This window comes from Ambystoma mexicanum, chromosome 1p, assembly GCF_040938575.1.
Source record: "Ambystoma mexicanum isolate Mex_15411 chromosome 1p, UKY_AmexF1_1, whole genome shotgun sequence".
Lineage (NCBI taxonomy): Eukaryota > Metazoa > Chordata > Amphibia > Caudata > Ambystomatidae > Ambystoma > Ambystoma mexicanum.
The window spans coordinates 1,271,747,318-1,271,768,134 of NC_090921.1; the positions used below are offsets into that span (position 1 = coordinate 1,271,747,318).

The 20,817-nt window shown below is 46.9% G+C and overlaps 1 protein-coding gene across 1 annotated transcript in view; it reads right to left on the reverse strand.

Moving 5' to 3' along the window:
- Positions 1 to 1,732: 1,732 nt before the first annotated feature.
- The window catches only part of RRAS (RAS related), a 138,414-nt gene continuing 119,329 nt past the window's right edge, over positions 1,733 to 20,817 (reverse strand). The window contains exons 5-6 of the mRNA XM_069605182.1: positions 7,021 to 7,139; positions 1,733 to 5,785 (exon numbers count right to left, since the gene is read on the reverse strand). Coding sequence (XP_069461283.1) covers positions 5,698 to 5,785; positions 7,021 to 7,139 — 207 coding nt within the window. The 3' untranslated portion in view covers positions 1,733 to 5,697. The remainder of the gene's footprint in view (positions 5,786 to 7,020; positions 7,140 to 20,817) is intronic.

Below are 20,817 nucleotides of genomic sequence, written 5' to 3' on the forward strand. Positions count from 1 at the left end.
TCTGGGTGTTCACCACAGGGACCGCCTACAGATGCGGCTCCCTGCACTTTTTCCATCCGGCTCCCTGGCCACACTGCTAACTTTCCTGCGCAGACCTCTGATGACTCGCCACTCTGTCCTCTCAGGGACACTCTCAGACACGACACTACTTCCTGATGCTCCTCACGCTCTGCGTTCCCCGTTCTTTCTGGGTTGTCTGACTGTGTGCATTTTATACTCCCAGCAAAGGTTGATAGGCTGCAGGCGATGGTAGTTTCAAGTGCCTGAATTTCCCTGACCTTGTTAGTGACACATGCATACTTAATAGTGCAGGTTTGCTCCTGGCTACCTCTTCTTTGTTTCATTACTTGAATGGTATTTTGAGGAATGAATATCTTGGGGTCTCATAAGGAAAATGTGTGGTGTGTTCCAACTTCCACTATTCAGGTTATGGTGATAGTACAGGGGGCACATGCTTATTCCCTTGGTTTTGGGATATCAGAGAGGGATGACCGGGTGGAAAAAGGTGAGCTCATAGCATAGCCTCTGGGATTACAAGGGAGACAAGGTTTGTATTAGGGATTGTGCAAGTGTTTGGTCTCCCATGATGTTTTCCCTTTCCCTTTCTTAAGGGAAAGTGCTGAGTGTTAGGCAAAGTTTGTATGCAGTACCCTCTGGGAGCACTACAAACAACTATGACTACAGGTATAGGCAACCCAACCTTTGGTATAAGCTTGTACTACACATTTCTGGTAGCGAATTGAGCAGCCAGGCTTATCTCAAGAAGGGAAATGTTAGCTGTAGTGGAGCTACACACAGATTCACAGTTACAGGTATTCAAATAAACTCTTACACTCAGGTTTCTTGCATAAACAATTTATCAGTCAGTTATAAAGCCTTCTTCAGAAGGGAGCAATTGGGTGGCAATATCCCATGATGGCCGAGGGATGTCGGGTGGGGGAGTATTGGAAAAGGGGGATACCATATCTCGCCCTCGGGTGCTCTCCCCACCGTCCCCAAGGATCCACCTACCCAGAGGATCCCCCCCCTCGCTTGTTTGGCCCGGGGTTGGGATCGAAGAGTGATGGCCCTTCCCTGGCCACCTGAACTATGGACCCACAGGGATTACTGGTGAGAACGCCCTCAGGTTTCTCACATAGGTCACGCAACTAACACACCTTACTTGTATCTGCTTCATAGTTATCTTGCCCCAGTTTCTGCTTCACAGTGAGGCTTGACTGCGTATCTTTTCAGGTGCCCTTGAAGCATTATTATTGCTTGTTTTGTCACCATTCACTTGTTTAGTAGCTTTCACTTGCAAAGACTCACATAGGCTTCCGAGGACACTCTCTTGCTAGGAAACTCAATCAATGCTCAATCTCACACAGTACAGAGGCAAAGCCTATACTCTGCATGATATGTTAGATACACGGCCTTGAAGTGGTTTCCTTTTTCTTTTGGTGATGGATCGCATTGGGGGGAGAAGTCGGGGTTACTAATCCTAAAATGGACTCATGGTTGAGGCTGCATCATCCGAGCCGAAGTAACTCCTTATGGCTAAATTGTTATGGATGTAGATCCAAGATCCCTCTGTGGTTAAATATGGGATGTACTTATGGTTTGCATAAATAAATAAACAATTATTGGAGGGGAAAAAAACATTGGGGAGGTCAGATGATGAACACAGGTCTTGCTGGGCAATCCACAAAGCTGGTCGTTGGATCGAAAAGTAACACACAGACTCCAAAACAAGTTCAGTATTTACAGGTTTAATACAAGCAGTGATATAGGCACTTCTGAAAGAAACGTTTCTCCTTAGTGTGGCTCCCTAATACAATCTCAGCAGCACTGACCATCTGCGAGTGACCTATGAGAGGACCTACACACTGGGTAATATCGAAAGAAGTAGAACATCTTTGGCATGGCGCGCCTCAAAGCAGCCTGGACATTAGGCCCATTTAGGGCTAAACATGAACATTCTGGACCCATGTACGTGTTAAGCAATAATAGAACTCACAGGTGAGGTCCCAAGTAACTAAAGTAAACAGTCTTTTTCTGGTCGGACTTATTCTTTGGAATAAAAACACCTTGTATTTAAGTGCCAAAAGACAATGTTGTTTGTGTTGTGCAAGATATAAACGGTGATTATGATGTTATATAAGTAAATGGAAGCACGTCTCAAAACCGCCATCAGGCCAGAGCAGCCTAGCTCCTCAAGTGGTTAGTTCCTTTCCTTTGAGGCACAGCAAAAACAGTGTCTGCCCCTGCACAAGATTGGACACGAAAAAGGAGATGACAGGAAATGCTCATCTTAAATCGTTTTACCACTTGCTACTCTTTGTGTAGCATTCCATTCCATTGTTTTCTAGCTCAGCCAACGCAGGCTTGGGATAGCTTGTACCTAGTCTGAACAGCTCCATTTTGGAGGCAAGGTAAAGAGAAATAGGAATATGGTTGGCCTCCTACTGTAATGGCACAGATGAGTTAAAAGCAATGTAAATCATGATACCTACAGTAATTATCAGTGGTTAAAAAGCGTTGGCTCCAGCATTTCCAGTCACCGCTTTTCGTTTCTCTCTCCACCAGACAGACATTGAATCCCGGGCTCACCCAACCGCAGTGCAACCTACCAGGTCTGTCACGGCCCAACTATGAACATGCAGCTAATCTTAATCTCAATTGTTCCCGCTCTCTCTCAATCTCGCTCTGTATCACGCGTCAGGCTGGAGTCTAATCAGAAGACTATGACAGCAGGGTTCCTCGCATAACTGTGCTGTGGTGGTGATCCAGTTTCCTGGGCAACCTTTTCCAAAACTTCATTGGGATAATTATGTCACGATTGTGCCATTGCAAAACAACACTGCTGTGGATCTTGTTAACTTGTACTCGAAGGCTTCGGGACAGTGTTTTCTCTAGAGATTTCGTAAACCTCTCCACCACTGCTGCGATTAGGTCCAGCAGGTGTTGCGGGGCCCCTGCCCACCTTTGTGGCACAAGACTAGATATGCTTCTTCCCAATCCTCCAGAAATGGCCATGCCTCTAGCGAGCTTATTAACAGGCCATTAGAGTGTTCCCTATTGAAGTCCCTTTAACATCCCAGAATGTACCCCCAGTATCAGTCTTCTTTCAAAAAGGGGGTTGCAATGCTTCTTTTACGGTGGAAACTGCGTGCTCTAGAGACAGTGGGCAATTGCAGGAGGAAGGGACATGCAGCATGTTCTTCACTGAACCCAAATAGAGGATGGGATCAGCACCTTCCCTTTAGGTCATGCTGGGATTGGCAGGTTCACATGCCCACAGTATAAACCTTTATTATAGACAAGGGACATGTACACGCCCAAATTCTCCAGGCCATTATTTCGTTGTCGGGTTAAAGCCATCACAACCTGAATGAAATGCTTAAGAGGTAACAAAAGTGTAGAACACTCTTGGCAAGGTTCTGCCATGACACAGCCGTCCTACGACCAGACATTCTTTTCTATCAAATATACATAGGATTTCGCACTTTATTACTGATGAAATATGCATTTCTCCAATTGAAATCAATGGGAAGAAGTATCATTCTTTACTTAACTCCCCTAGAGCCCTCCTAAACTGAAGATCTCACTCATTGACTGGCATGGCCTCAAATTTGTGAAGCTCCGGCAAATACAAGTAAACCAGCTCCAAGTGGTCGGAACTGTGCAGCTGCACCACAGCAGCAACCCTGGATGGTTTCTGTCAGTCATACAGCCCTGGGTGCTTCGAGCTGTGCAGCTATTCAACTGAGGAACCCCAAGAGGTTTTCCGTCAGTCATAAAGCACTTGGGGCTTCGAGGTGTGAAGCTACAAGTAACCGCACCCTTGGATATCTTCCGTCAGCCATAGAGCCCACGGTGCTTAATGCTGCGCGGCCTTAAAACAGCATCTCTAGATGGCTTTTAGCAGTCCTACCGCTCTACGAGCGCGAAACAATGCAGCTGTAGCTCAGCGGCGCCCCTGCACGTCTTCTGTCCAAGGTATAATCACCCAAGTCACTGGATGGAGTGCCAAGACTTACCAATGCAAACTCTCATACACAGATGAAGAAGCACAACAGTCTTCGCCCAACTGTAGCAGACACTGGCAGGCACTACGGTTGGCTTCAAGCCGCAGCCAAGGCAATTGCACCAAACTGATTTAACTTTCCTGGGAGTGAGGACCAAGCACAGCCTTTTGACCTGCTCTCAGAAGGCTTTCTACCGAATGGGATCTCGGTTTTACACCAGACATCGGCCTCGTTCCCTTCTCCATGGGTAGAAATACTGGTGGCCATTTGAGGCACAAGGATTTAAGCAATCCGCCATTACCCGTAGCTGCTTACAATCTGAGCCTCCGGGCCTCATTTTTAGAAATACTTATTGAATTGCTATGTTCTACTAACTTTTTTGTTCCCTCAATAACATAGAACCGATTGTTATCACTGTAACTCAATCCAACTGTCTTTTGGTTTCTTGTGCAGCACAGTCCGTGTGGGGTGCAGAAAACAATTCAAAAAAGGTTCAGACAAGGGCCAGGATTGTGCGGAGAAGCACTGAAGAGTCTATGTCACTAAATGCACAGGCCATCACCAGCATTGCTCCAGACCAAGCACCAACGCATGCTACTGAATACCACGCCTTTGCTTGCAGCGCTCAGTCAAGCATCAATGCATGTCCCTAAATGATGCTCTTTCACAAGCACTGCGTGCAGTCCAACACCAACCACAAACACATGCCACTAACTACACAGACCTACGCGGGCAGTGCTCACAGCTATTCACCAATGGTGAATGCAGGTTGATAACTACACATGTTTCCACAAGTACTGCTCCCAGCCAGGCACCAATGGCGCATATAGCAGCAAACACAGAGTATTGCATCAGCAACGCTCACAACCGAGCACCGGTCGTGAGCACCTGTCCATAACTACACAAACTGTCACCTGCTCAAGGCCAGGCACCAGGAGTGAACGCAAGCCCCTGAGCAAATGCTATTTGTGGGTTTGCCAACTCCACTCCGCCCCCAAAGCAGGAAAGAGTTTGCATTGGAGGATATGTTACCAATGAGTCCCCCCCTCTCCCAACCTAATTCCAAAACCATCCAATACAAAAAGGGGGCAATATAAAATGGATATATATGTACAGTCTACATATTTACATGCAGATGCCCCATTGAAAACCCATTACGCAAATGGCAGGCACCAGTACAGGCTGAGTCGAGCGTGGACATAATAGCGAAGCACTGTCCATGAACGGGATTCAACCCCTCGCCACTGACACGACAGTCTCCAGGCAGCTGCCCACCATTCTGTGGAATGAGGAACACATCAGCAGATACCACTGGCCTGTACCACCGGTGAAACCATTCTTGCATTATATAATCCTATCTGAAAACAAGCAGTCCCTCCCCCACACCATAAATCACCGAGTAGTACAGTAGCCAAAAGGTATCCTGGGATTAAGAAGAGGGAGCATTCAGCTCTGTCCTCATGCCCCCATGCTTAAAGGTGGCGGAGGGAACGGAGGTGGCCTTGTGTGTGAGTACAGGCGTGCAGAAGAAGGAATTGGCCCATGCTGTTAAAGAGTCCAGGCTCATGGGTACAGTGAGAATATGAAGGCCAAGTAGGTAGCGGGGAGGCAGGAAAGGCAGGTACCGGATCCTCCCCCACCTTACAAGACCCTATTGTCCATGGAGCTTATTCTCCCCTGCCAGTAAAGCTTAAAGTATGATACAAGGGCAACTCTTGGATTCCTTTTTCTTGGGGCTCACGCTTGGGGTGGGCGGGCTTTCCATCTCCTGGAATTTCCTGCAGAAGACAGAAGGAGAAAAGTTAGTTCCAAAAAATTCAGTTTGAGGACTAATGTAAGTCATGGCTGGAGGGTGCAACAGGCATCTGTGGCTTCACCAGGCCCTTTCCATTCGCCTCCATTGCCAGTCACGGACGGTGCCAGTCATGGATTACCAAGGGAAAGCAGAGGTGAAGCAAACTGCATACTCGGCTGTTTCAGAAATAAAAGCTGAACAATATTTGGTGTATGTTAAAAATCCCTTCCAGGAACTTTGATCCTAAAGGCATAGCTTCCAGAAGGATATCTGGGGTCCGCCCTGCTGTGTCCTCCCTCAGCACTACTGACTGACAGGGACCTGGTCCTCTTCCTCCCTCAACCTGCCGCATCCCTCAAGCTGGTCTGCAGGCAATTATCCCCACACCAGCTTCAGTATAGAGAGGAGGTCTGGCTCTCCTGGGCAATTCCCCCCCACCCCCCATGCACTACAAACTTTAGCGGGATCCCGGCCGGATACCTCTTAGACTAAATGTCCACGCCCCGGAGCCTCAGTGCTGTAGATTCACAAGGTTCCTAACCACTGAAATCCAAATACACCCCTTGATCCATCCACCATGGACTACCTTCAGCACCAAATGTGAATACAGACTCATCCTTTGAGAACGTCTTGATCTAGCAATTGAGCAGGATAGCAATTATGGTCTGTGAAATGGCTTGTTGAAATCCCATCCCAGATGTCCTTTTGTATCTTACCTTCGATTCCTATTCCAAAATGTCCATTTCCCTTTGCGGATTTCATACTTTAATGCAGAGGGACTTGCTAGGTGAATAGTTTATCCTTTGTGTGACTTAGATCTTTTCAACTCCTCTCTGTAGGGGAGTTTACATGTTTCTGCCAATATATCATGTGCTTATTCTTACCTAATGGGTGGATTACCTAAATTAACAAAACCTGGGTGACTGACCCTGTGTCTGCTTGGGTGGAGCTTTACAGCGGCTGTGAATCTGGGGAAGAAGGGGGAGCTTATTCTTCCAAGAATGTGTGACCTGTGTAATATGCATGACATTTATGTTGGCTAACTATTTGTGTTTAAGCTCCTCCCTGCCCCACCCTCCAGTACTATCCTTACACCCAGAATGGGGTAAACCATCTACCAACGATATTCAGTTGTTCCAGCTTGAAAAGGACCCCGAAGAGAGGGGCAACCTTTTGTGGTCTTCATATTTATTAGAGTGGAGATAAAGGAACACTCACCTAATAGCACGGACTAATTCATGGAAAGATTCGTCCACATTAAGCCGGATCTTCGCTGATGCCTCAATGTATGGAATGTGGTTCTCTCGGGCAAAACTCATCGCCTCCTCTTTTGGCACCTGTGGTAAAGTTTCAGAGGGTGGAAGGGGAGGGAATATGCAGCACAGGCATGGAGGAGCGGGGTAGCGGGTGCAGGGGGGGCAGCAGGCATGAAAAGGAAAAGCATTACGAGCCACAGATGGATGGAATGATTAGGAAAATGAAGGGTGGATGGAAAAAGGACGAAGAGAAGTGGTGCATTTACAAAAAGGAGGTTGTGGAGGATTGTGCGTGAAAAGGGTGGGTGGGATACATCACATAGAAAAGAGCACGAAGAGGGCAGAGATCAAGAACATGGAAAAGGGAAAGAAGAAGGGAGTGGATGCAAAAGGGAAGAAAGCAGAGCAGGAGTGGATTAGAAAGGGGTAAAGAGTGGGCGAGAAGAAGTGGATGGAAAGTGTAAGCAAAGAGCAGCGGGAAGGTAGAGAGCCAAATGGAGGCAGAGGAATGGTAGTGGAAGAAGGAAGAGTAGGTGTGCAGGGGATAAGGAGAAGGGGAGACAAGAAGGAAACCCATGAAATCACTATCAGTAGCCTAAAATGATAAACATTGCAAATCATGCTCATATCTAGGAATACCAAGCAGAACACAGCGACCTGATGTACTAAAACAGAGGGTTCTGCTTGGAGCAGCATTTCTTAACCCCTTCGTGTTCTCGTACAAAGCAGAATTATTAGTCCATCTTATATATATGGGATACATTACTCACCGTAATTGTATTTCTGATGCTTGTATCTGCTTAGAGTCAAATGCTATGCATAGGCCGACATCTAGGCGAAGCTGCAGAGTATTACAGTTGTTGTTTTCAAAACTCGAAAAGGGACGTTGACAGGGTGTGCCAGTCATAGTACCCCTAGTGTGACGTCTACTGTACCCATGGTGCTTCACGAGTCGAGGTCCCTCAGATTGTTTGTTTCCAACATGAGGTTGCATGAAGTGTAGCGCAAGTACAGGTGTAGTAAAGCAGATTATACATCAGATAAAGCCCAGAAAACATCTATGCACCTTCTAGTCCAGGGGAGGAAGGGTGGACGCATGTGATGCTAAGCAGATACAAGCATCAGAAATACGATTACGGTGAGTAATGTATCCCTTCTGAGGCTTGTGGAATCTGCTTAGATAACATAGATTAGCGAGCAGTGTTAGGAGAGAAGGTGGTGGGTTGTGAGAAGGTACAGCGGCAAATAGATGTTTTAGCACCGCTTGTCCCACCTTGGAATCTGCTTTAGAGTGAGTGTCAATGCAATAGTGCTGAATAAAAGTGTGGACAGAGCTCCATGTAGCTGCTTTGCAAATGGCATCCAGCTGACATTTGCGATAAAAGCCAAGGTAGCTCCTGTACCTCTGGTGGAGTGAGCCCTTAGTGTGAAAGGCAGTGTCTTGCTTGATAGAGAGTAGCAAAGCTGTATGCATCCGACTATCCATCTGGAGATGGCGTACTTGGAAATGCGGTCTCCTTCCCTGCCTGGAGGTAAGGAGACAAACAGTTGATCTGTTTTCCTTAGCGGTCTGGTCTTGTTTACATAGTAAAGGACCGCCCTCCTTACATCCAGTGTATGGAGTTTCTTCTCAGCTGAGCTTGTTGGGTTTTGAAAGAAAACTGGTAGTTCGATGGCCTGATTGACATTGAACTTGGAAATGAATTTAGGTGAAAACCTAGGGTGCGTTCTTAATACCAACTTGTCTTTGTGGATCACAAAGAAAGGGTTTTACACTGTCAAAGCTTGCAGTTCACTGACTCTCAATATGGAGACAATAGCCACCGTGAAAGCTGTTTTATACGTGAGGTGTTTAAGGCTTGATTTATGCATAGGCTCGAAGGCGGGTCCCATGAGCTTTTCAAGTACTACATTGAGGTCCCAGCCTTGTGGCGGGTTTGAAATAGGAGGGTGGAGTCTTTTTACTCCCTCCATGAATGCCTTAATGACAGGGATTTTCCACCATGACACCCTACTCTGAGAAGTGGTGCATGCGGAGAGAGGTGCTACGTGAACTTTAATTGAGTTAAATACTAGCCGAGTCTAGTAAGTGAAGCATGTAATGAAGAATGTGAGATGGAGTACATTCTATTGGGTTTATTTGTTTTGACTGACACCAAATTACAAATCTTCTCCACTTGTTAAAATAACAGTATCTAGTGTTTGGTTTACGTACCTCTTTGAGGATTTCCATACACCTTTGAGGTAGATTTAGATGTCAAAACTCTATGACTTCAGGAGCCAAGCTGCCAAGTTCATAGAGTGAGGTTGAGGGTGTAATGTTGTCCCCCCCATGTTGAGTGAGCATATTGAACGGGCACGGGAGTTTGATCGGGTTGCACATAACCAGTTTGCACAGATGTGGATACCAAGGTTGTCTTGCCCACATTGCCCTACATAGCTGCCCTGCACTGGAATGCCCTCCCCACTGCCCTGCAAACTGAACACTCACTCACCACCTTCCGTAAAACCTTGAAAACCACCCTATTTGCCCGATTTTCTACCCCGTTCATTACGTTCATCCCCTGTATGAATATTTGAACTGTGTACGTTTCTATGCATAACATGTATTACATCTATGCACCCAATGAAGTCACTTATGCAAAATGTAACTAAGCCTGCTGCAAGTAACAGCGCCACAATGCCCCTGGGCTGTCTGTGCGCTATACAAATGTAAAAAATAAAAAAATAAAATAAAATAGGAGCAACTAGGATTAATGGCATCTGCTCCTTGTGAATCTTGTTCACCAGTTTGCTCATTAGTCGAGTTTTGGGAAAAGCGTAGGCAAATTTCCCTGACCAACTCATCCACAGGGTGTTCCCCTTGGAGTTTTGTTGGGGAAACCTGGACGCGAAGTCATTGTATGTCTCATCTCGTTGCAAAGTAGTCTAGTTAGGGGTCTCCACACTGAGTGAAAATGTAATCTTGTAGAGGATCTCTGTTTAGTTAGTCTGCTAGAGTATGGAGTTCCCCTGGAACAGGTTGAGATGTTAGGAACATGCCTCGCTTGAGTGCCCACTTCCATATTTTCTGTGCTAGCCTGGACAGATTTGGCGAATGTGTGCCCCCCCAGCTTGTTTATATAGAACATCGTAGTGGTGCTGTCTGTGAGCATTTGTACTGATTGATTTGTCAGTTGTGCTTCGAAGGCTTGGAGATGTGGTTCTGTGCTGTGATTTGAGTCCACAGACCATGCGCTGTGAGATGAAGGTGCTCAGTTTTATCAGACAGCAGGGTTTCTTTCTCGTTCCCTTTCTTTCGGCATCCCTCCATCGGGTTCACATTTGCCACTTATCACAGTTCACAATCGTAGCGGAAAGCGGGGTTCCCTTCCCCTAGCTTTCCTCTGGCAATGGGTCAGAGACTTTCGATTGTACAAGGGATTTGACGTGACCCTTGTAGGACCACTCTGATGCCTCACGCCACCCTTTTCCTAGGGCCTTCTGATTGTTACAGTTTTGTTTAAAAAACAGGTCCCGGTCAGAGCCTTTTCAATGAGCGCCCACATGGCACCGGACCCCTCTGCACCTGGACCTCAACTGGGCTTTCTTTAAAGTTCAAACTTACACACAAGTCCTTTCTTGTTGAGTTCAAAACGTTGCTACTCGCAACCTTAGGCTGAACACAGATTGGTTTGAAATCCGTTTCCTCCGACTCACTGGCTGGGCTGAACCCGTTGGCTTCTTTGTTCTCTGGAGTCAAAGATAGTGCCACTGTAGCCAGCTTCCCTCACTGCCTGCGTTATCAATGCGCGAGGCCACCGTATAGCATTGACATCTGTTGGCCGCACGCCAGCTGTAACTCCCGGTTTTACTATTACCTTCAGGAGGCTTCGCTGGTCTGAATTGAAAACTGCAAGGGCGATTCCCCCTTCTTCGTCCTTCCAGGTCTCACCACTTTTCTTCTCACTTTGTACTGCCGGTTTGGTGTGGCAGTCTCCTCTTGCGTTCGGCCTTGCTCCAAGTGTGCTTTCGTGCTGTGCCTTTTATCCGTGTGGGGAAGGTAAAGGGCCATGAGGTGTCTCTGGTTATAGTCAAATGCCTGACTGTCTGATCCGTGTGCTGGGACATGTCAGGTTTACTATTGTTGTTAGTCCTTTGTTTGTCACCGGGTAAAAATATATTTGTGTGGAAAAAGAGGGGGAGGAGGAGGGGGGGATTTAGAGTTTCTGAATATCGTACGGGGTAGGATGGAGAAATGGAATTATAGCCCTTGGACTAAGGGACTTGATAAATGAACGGGAAGGACTGGTATTCTTATCGTGAAATGCACAGGGGGGATTGTGGGAATCGTAGTGTTTTGTCAAAGCAGACTGGGAGTTCGGGAAATAATAACCAGAGGGACGTGGAGAAGAATGACTGGGAGTACTGGAGTAGGAAACAGGAAAACATGGATTCTGGGAGATGTGGTTTCCGAGTGCAACAGGGTTTGGGCTCCTAAGGGATTTACTGGATGTGGAGGGGTTGTTGGATTTGGCTAAGGGAGATTATTTAGGTGAAAGGGAGGTAGATGTGGAACAACCTGCAAAGGCCTCAGGGACTTGGTCCCTGGTATAATACAGCGTCTCACATAGGGTATTTCTCTGAGCATAACCCCAGGCTCCCTACCCAGGTGATCCTCCCTCCTTCGTCCATCCCAAGGGTTAGGATCTGAGAGCGTCAGCTCTTCCCTCGCAACTTGAATTAGGGATTCTCGACGTCTACTTGGGAGAATACCCTCAAGTTTCTCACAATACTAAATACTTATCTTCCTTTGCAGGGATTTGTCATGTATTTTGCCCTACTCCAATGATTGTACATATGTATCTTTTATTTAGTGTTTTGTGATATAACATGCTAGTAGTCATTGTGCATGGTGTTATATAGCCATTATCAAATAACTATTTTATAACTGCCTGTCTAAGTGTGTTCCCCGACTTTCACTGTGCATACTCATTGAGGACCCCTTACAAGCTCACCACCTCTTGAGACTTAGCCTAGACCACTCGTCCACTTACCCTGAACTGGTTTGGCTACAGCTCCCAGACTTGTCCCTGTCACTAAACTAGGTTGGCCTTCTATACATCTGTAAACTAGGCCAGAGTATAGAAAATCAGTTCTAACAACAGTTACATTACACATTCCAATATCAAAAGAATATCACTTTTTGGAGACAAATTGGGGAATTTACCATGAGTTTGCAGTTATAAATTGTTACATTAGCAAGCATTGTCTGACTCAGCACTTTATAGATGAGGTAGGCCCTATATTTTCTGCTGAATTTTGTGGGTTTTGGACTATATTTTTGCTCCCAGACAAGATTAATCCAAAGCCTCAAAAGTGTGGCTGTGTTTGTATGTGTTCTGCCTTAAATGTCGTTATTACTCCTAGGGCAAGGGTACCAAAAAAGGTACCACATTGTATCCCAGAGAGGGTCTGTGAGGAATCCTTGGATGTTGTCCCTTCTCCCATGGGGCAGGACCCTTCTCCTGTGGCCAGGGCGGTGCAGCCATAGTCTAATAATCCCCCTGGGGGTGGTGCACCACGGGAGGATCATAGGGGCAGGGAAAACCCTCATGCATGAGGGATTTATTTATTTATTTGAATTTATAAATCGCACAGCGGCCCAGAGGCATTGTGGCGCTGTTACAGAAGATATGCTTTTGCAATACAGAAAAAACAGACTGAGAGGAGAGAAAGTATTACAAGGTTCAATACATTGGTACATTTTTGTATGTTCCATGGTTACAGGGGAACAACTCATGAACAGACATGAACTCATGGACAGTCTAATTGATGAGGTTTGTTTTCAGGGCTTTTCTAAACACTATGAAGGAGGTTTCCTTTCTGAGCTTAAGTGGTAGTAGGTTCCAGTTTTTTGGAGCTAGCACCGAGAAGCTGGCGCCGCTGGCTTTGGCTCTTTTGAATGTTGGGACTGAGAGCTGGTGTGAGTATTGTGACCATATGGGTCTACTTGCGGGCGTTTGGTGAATTAGTTCTGATAGGTACGGGGGTGCTAACTGGGAGAGGCATCTGTAGGTGATGGTGGGGGTCTTAAACAGTATGCCCTCCTTGATTGGGAACCAGTGGGCTTTGCGTCTGGCCTGAGAGATATGCTCTCTCCTTGGAATACTTAGTGCTGCTCCGAGAGCGTTGTTTTGTGTCATTTGCAGGTTATTGTGGTTGTCTGCTGCTCTGAGAGAGTTGTTTTGTATCGTTTGCAGGTTATTGAGGTTGTCTGATGAAGTGTCTGGGAGAAGGACATTACAACAGTCCAATTTGACGCCAATGGTGGCTCTGGCTATATTGAGGCAGTTTTTGGCAGATAGGTATGGTTTTACAGCATTAATGATTTTAGCTGATGATGATGAATGGCATTAACTTGACGCTTCATTGAAAGGGTAGAATCCAGGTACACACCCAGAGTTTTGACTGCGCTAGAGACCGTGATTACAGTATTCTCGATGCTGAAAGTACTGTATTGGCTGTCTGGTTTGTTCAGGATTTCCTTGGGACCTACCAGTAGAATTTCAGTTGTGTCCCCATTAAGACATAACTTGTTAGCCGCCATCCAAGCCTGAATGAAAGCATAGATCTCTTGAAGAGTGTTAAGGTCTTGCTCGTAGGAGCCGGAGAGGGGGGAGAAGAATTTATGTGTAATCGGCGTAGTTTGTGAATGCCGTGCCGTGCTCGTCCAAATCGTTAAAGAGGGGGAGTGTGAAGAGATTGTAGAGGGTGGGAGAGGTGCATGAGCATTCCATTCCAGAAGCTTGGTCCGAGAAGACCCTCATGGCTCTACCTTCCAAGAAGGATGTGACCCACGCTGTGGTTTCCTGTGAGAAGTGAGCTGCCTCAAGGTGTCTGGATAAAACTTGTGGTCGACCAGGTCGTAGGTTGCCAACAAATCCAGGAGAAGGAGGAGCGCTGGCTTTCCTTTGTCCATTGTTTCAAGTGGCTGATTCTTAAGCCATCATTACCATGATGTGGACGGAAGCCAAACTGTCTTTTCCCCAGAATATTGTGTGATTCCAGATAGGACTGGATCTGCAGGTGGGTTTTTTCAACAATGGTCTAACCCAACATTCCTTGAGGGAGGGATGCCTGACTTGGATGAGGCGTTGATAAATGCTGTGAGAAAAGGAGCTAGAGGCTCTGCACAGTCTTTAATAAGGCTTGCTGGGCAGATGTCACCCTTGCAGAGGGAGGGCTTGATATGTCTCATGAGCTGTAGGACTTCTGGTTCGGTTATGTCTTTAAAGGAAAAGGGTTTTCAGTTTGTTTTTATCGATGTGTCGCCCGATACTGGCCCAGTGCCTGTAGACCTAGAGTCGGGCACAGTGATTTTAGGCAGGGCGTTGAAGTGAACCTTCATTTTTTTCTGAAGGGTGTTTATTTTGTCTAGCATGGCATGTTGAATATTGTTGCACCACACTTTATCTTTGACTGTTTGTTGTGTGGAGGTGGGGGGTACGATAAATTCTTTGAATATGGAGAACAGCTCTTTAAAATGGGATTTGGCATTGTCGATTCTAAGGTTATACGAGGCTGCTTTGGCTGACATGATGGCTTTTTTGTATTGTTTGGCAACTGTCTTGTACTCCTCTTGTGAGGAGTCAGAAGGACAGGATTGCCATTTGGTGAGTGCAGAACGTTTACTAGCTCTTAAATCCAGTAGTTCTTGTGTGAACCAAGAATTGGCGTGTTTGATGGTTTTCGCTCTTTTATTTTGTAGAGGGGTGATAGCATCTATTGCTTCTTTGAGAGTAGTGTTGTAGCTCTATCGGGTTGTTAGAGAAGGGGGGGTTTTAGCAGAGAGGCTTCTATGTATGGCAGAAGACTGTCTTTGGTGAGCAACCGTTTAGATATAATCATGGCAGGTGGCATTGGTGTACTAGGTTTAGCTGTGGCTCTAGCTGTTAGGTGGAAGTGAAGGAGATGATGATCAGTCCATGGTAGTGGTGTGCTTGAACTAATGTCAACTGCACAATTGTGATCATTTATCCAATCCAGTATGCAACCTTTGATGACACCAGAGGAGAGACGCAGTATGTTTCTATCACTGTTCTTACTCCCTCACCTCCTTACCCTCTCCAGAATCCTGGAATCTCTCATACCTCTATGGATGTGAGCAAAGTAGAACTTTGTCCTCCCTTGAATAGTACTGAGACGAAAAGGAACAGTTATGACATCTTAAAGAAATCTACTGAGACGAAGAAGATGCAGAGTGCAGTAGAGCACCCTATGGAACCACAGTAAGCAGACCAGCATATTCCATCCAGCTGAACTCAGTTGGGGAATAAAAAGGAAAGAAGGTCTTCCAATGAAGAACAATCTTCCCTGGAGGAGCCGAGGAAAGGCACTGTGCCTGCTGGAGACTGGGAGAAAGCCGGGATGCACAGGAACAAGCAGAGAGCTACGCAGCCGGTCCTGACGGAAAGGATGGCAGCCTGGCAGACAAAGGCGACAGGCGTCCTCAGGCTTGGGAAGAGGGACAGCTTCCAGAAGGTCGGTTGGTACTGCAGAGCCACCGCAGACCAAATTAAGCCTCCCCAGGCACCAAGTGTCCCGTGGCTGATGGAGGAAGCTGGAAGAAGGCGGAGTCCCTCGTGAACCAGCAAAACAGGTACGCAGAGGGGCAGAAAGGCACTGGGAACCAGAGAAGTTGGTGGCAAGCATATAAGGGGAAGAAATATCCCGAATCTAGGGTCTGGAACCCTGAGAAGCAGAGGAAGTGGTGGCAAACAGAGGGGAGAGGGAGAAATACCCCAAACCTATGGCCTGGGACCCTGAGAAGCAAAGGAAGTGGTGGCAAACAGAGGAGAGGGAGAAATACCACAAATTTAGGGAATATATGTTAGTGTTGGCAGGAGAGTAAACCAAGGCTACCTAAAAGGAGAAGTACCAAAGACAAGCGAGTCTGGGACTCGCACCCATAAAAGAAATACATCAGTTGCGCATCTTCAGTCACCTTGCCTGGGAGAAAAGGGAACAAGGTTGGCTGTGCAATAGGTAGTGCTTGGCAAGAGAGTGCACAAAGTCTACCTGGAAAGAGAACTGTTGAAACCAGATGAGTCTCCTCTTCATAGTCATAGTACCAGAGAGAAGAGTGGACATGGATGGCTGTGCAAAGCAAGAGAAACCTGGGGAAGATAGACGACCCATGGGATTTGAGAACATTGTGGCACAGCTAAGAGAAGAAGACATGGCTCTTCAGGGAAGTGGAAACGAAACCAGGAGAAGGAAGTCATTCCTGCTGGGACTTGTGAACATTGTGAGAAGTCAAGAGAAGGAGGCATTCTCTTGACCCCTGAGGAACTTTGTTTTTGCACCTTTTGGAACTTTGTGTTTTGAACTTGGAAAAGAACTATGAAAGACCCGCTGAGAAGACAACCCCTTTGCATCTTACATTGAGTTGTTATTGAGAGGGTTAGAGTTAGGATTTCGACATCTTGACGGACCGACTCGTTTGAGATTTGTGTTGAGGCAGGGAATCCTCTATTAGCATTAGGGCTTGCGAGGCCTTTCTCCAACCCTATTTTCATTTGAATAAAAGTATGTAGCAACAAAAATACCACCCATGTGTCGATCTCTCACTAATGCACCCTCACAGTAGTCATGTGTCTAGGCTGGTGGTGGATTTTTCGTGGTAGCACATGGTGGAATCCATTTTACCTGGCTGGGTCCTGACCCACACCCCTCTCGATTTCACATAATTGAGGTTGTCTTTGTTTGTATCGAAGACCTAAGGTGTCACATGACTCTTTGTCCCTGTGTGTGTGAAAGAGGAGGGTGCCACTGGATCCCAGGACTGGGGGCTTGAGTCAGCGTGAATCCAGTTTTTTAAAATTCAAATTTGTTTTTATAATTTTTCACAACACAAAAGGAGAAGAAGCTAACAAAACCACATCAAAGCAATTAATGAAAACCATACCGCAACTCCCCTCTTTTCCATAACTCCACCCACCCCCACCCCCTCCTATGAACCCCTGGTGTAGGCAACCAAAACCTCTTCAACCACAAGAGCAACAAAAAATGTCATGTTCGATACAGAACAAAAAAAAAAGCATACCTTTGGCATAACAACCACAAACCCCAGGCGATACATCCCTTTATTTTATATTTTGTGCATTTATTAGGCACTTAGACAACAAGTAAATGCAATTCAAAGCGCCTAGAAATTACTAGACAAGAAGTCAATTCCTTAGGGAAGGGCCAAATCTCACCTCTCCAACAGATCGCCACCCCATTCCTGACAGCAAAGAACCTCAAGCAGGCATAAGCCTGGTCCGAAATCCACTCCATTCCATCTCCATTTCCACACCATGTCCATGAATTGCTGCAGTAATCCTTTCCATAACAATTATTCATAGCTGTATTGACCCACTCCATTTTCCCGGGTAACAACCTCTTACAATGCATGGTCAGGCAGGCCCACATGCCCTAGCCACCAACAACAAATAGTGTGCCAAGTGAGACAAACAGATATTCCCCCTTGAATTTCCTCCAGGCCAAACAGCACAAGTAGCAGCGTCCGTTCTCGGGAGACGCCATCCATCTCCTTTATCCATCCAAGCACTTCATCCCAATTAACCTAAACCTTATCACACCCACACCACATATGCCAGTAATCCGCCCTTACTCCAAATTCATGCCAACAGAGTGGATTCACCACAGTAAACATCTTGGAAAGACACGCCGGGTCATACTGCCGTCAATGTAAGAATTGACTAGCGTGGAGCTTATACTGGCAAGCAATCGAAACCTCCAATGCCCTGCAACACATTTTGCGCCATAATGCCCCCTCTAGTTCCAATCCCAAGTCCCTTTCCCACATATACCAAAGTTTATCAGTGCTTCGCTTACCTGCCTCTACCAGGGCACAGTACAGCAGAGAAATCAACCCCTTCATCTCCGTTTGAGAGTCGAGAACTTTCTCCGTTGGGGTGAGATCTCGCTGTACCTGTGCCTTCCAAACTTTGGCCGAAATCACCTCCTTCAGTTGCAGATACCTAAACACAGACAAGTTCCCAATTCTCAGGGCTTCTTCCAATTCTGATATGGGCATAAACTGCCCACTCTTCCATAACTGTCTGACCCTCATCAAGCCCACCTCAAACCAACCCTGAAACCTATCCAAATTCGGGGTATGGTCTCTCATCCCCGGGCCCACACGTCTCAAAGGGGAGCCCCATTCATCTCAGGTCCCTTACACCAAATATTACAAATAACTCAAGTATGGTATGCTCACTTATCCTTTGCAGAATCCGGTTCCTCTGTACCCATAACCACTCCCACCACAGTTGTTGGTCGAAGATGATAATGATCCAACCCAACTGATGCTCCACCTGCTCCCTCAAATGAGGTACAGCAACCCTAAGCTGGGCCGCCTTATAATACAAATACAGGTCTGGAAGACCCACTCCCCCTCTATCTTTTGGAAGCACCAAAACGTCATAGGCCACTCACGCTTTCTTTCGTAGCCATAAGAACTGTAAGAGACGTCCTTTCACTTCCCTAAACATAGAATCGGGAAACCCAATGAGCAGCATCGGAAATAAATAGAACAGTCTGGGAAGATAATTCATCTTTATGGCATTAAGATGTCCAATCCATGATATAGTAATTATATTCCATTTCGCCAAGTCAGTGTATAACCTATGCAGCAGAGGACGGTAGTTGACCTTGTACAACTCATGCAAGTTCCTCGTAATAAGGGCGCAACCTATCCTCCCTCACCCATCCACCCATGACCCTCAGTCTGGCTTCAGAGCTGCCAGAAGCACGGAAACTGTTCTCCTGACCATCTGTGAAGATCTGCTCTCCAACCTCGATTCCAACACTCCCTGTGTCCTCATCTTACTTGATCTCTCTTCTGTCTTTGACACGGTCAACCATGCCATCCTGCTCAACCGTCTGGGTATCACTGATCAGGCCCTGGCTATCGACCCTCCAAGGTCCAACTTTCGTCCTTCCTCTCCTCCATCTCTACCTGTGGTGTTCCCCAGGGGGTCTAACCTCTCTCCCGGGCTGTTCAACAAATACCTGGCACTTCTTGCCCACCGCATTGCCGCTCTCTGACCCAACTTTCAGTGCTATGCGGATGACAACTCATTTTCAGGCTCCCTTCTGCCACCGCTTCTTCTCTCATCTCTGTCTGTCTGCTATTCAGGAGTGGCGAGCCGCCAATGATCTGTGCCTTAATGCCAGTAAGACCAAACTTCTCCTCATCGGCATCCCTGCCCCCTCCTTTCCTGTCACTCTCTGGCCGGCCTCTCTTGGCCCTCTTCCTGCTCACACCTGTGAGGCCTAAAAACCTCGGGTTCATCTTCGACTCCACACTCCTTCTCTCCTCACATCTCCGATGTCTCTAAGAAGTCACACTACCAGCTGCACCGCCTCAGAGGTATTCTTCCTTCCCTTTCTCCCCCCAGAAGCGTCTCTGGGCGTCTCTAGACCTCTGGTTCTCTCTATGCTGGACTACTGCAACAGCCTCTTTGAAAATCTGCCTGCTTCCACTCTACGCCCTCTGCAACTCATCCATAACAGGACTGCAAGACTTGTCCTTGGCCTCAAGCCCATGGATCGTATCTCTCCAAGACTGAAATCTCGGCTCTGGCTCCCAGTGGCTGCGAGGATTAAATTTAAAACCCTCTGCATTGCACAAGGCCTTCTGGGGCCTCAATACGTTCAACTCTCCCTAAATATCTTCCTTCTCAAGCTCTTCGCTCATCCGCCTCCAACTCCTTCAGGGTCAGTCGCTTCTCCAAACAACAAGTTGGTGGTAGATCTCTTTCTTCGGCTGAGGCCTTCCTCTGGAACAGCCTTCCCGCCTCTCTGAAACTTGAGGAGAACCATCTCTGGTTCCGGAAGCACCTCAAGACCTTCCTCTTTGCTTCTGCTTTCTTTCCTCCTCTCCCCTGCTGATCGCCTGGTTGAAACTGAAACTGCACTGGTTACCTGGCTACCCTCTGACCCAGGTCCCCTCCCCGCCAGTTGCACACCTGCACTGCCCCCTTGGCAACACTTGCACTTGGGTGCTGTTTCTGTATCCCTCTGTACAGCCCCCTACGAGCACTTGACACCTGATGTCTGCACTTACCACCAGCTGGCCGCACTTTATTGTTTTTATTTATTTTTACTGTTATCCTATGTACTGCACTGCACCACCCTCCCCCCTGCACTTGCGCGATCTCAATCTCACCTGGCCTAGTAAGATCGTTGTCTGTCTTCACTCTGTTCTCCCTCCCTTGCCTCGTCATGCCTTGAAACACTTGGGGAAAGAAAATAGACTTGGCCTTATTAGTTTTAAACCCAGAGAACTTCCCATATTGTCCATTCAATTCCACTGCTGCTGGGACCAATCCCAACGGGTTACGAAGATGCAACAAAATGTCATCCATTTTATATTCCAAATCCCCCACCATTATACCTTCCATTCACGGATATTCCCTTAACCTTTGTGCCAGTGGTTCCAAAGAAACTGCAAAAAGCAGTGGCAAAAGGTGACATCCCTGTCTCGTACCCAGAGATAAACCAAACCAGTGGGAAAATCTCCTGTTTGCTGCAACGCACGCTGTCGGACTTGAATACAAAGCCATAATTCCATTCAACACCTTGCACCCAAATCCAAACTTGCGCAACACTACCTTGTGAAAGGTCCAGTCGACTCTGTCGAAGGCCTTCTCCGCATCTATTGACAGCAATGTAGGATTTCCTCCCTTCACCCCGAGCCTAATCGATT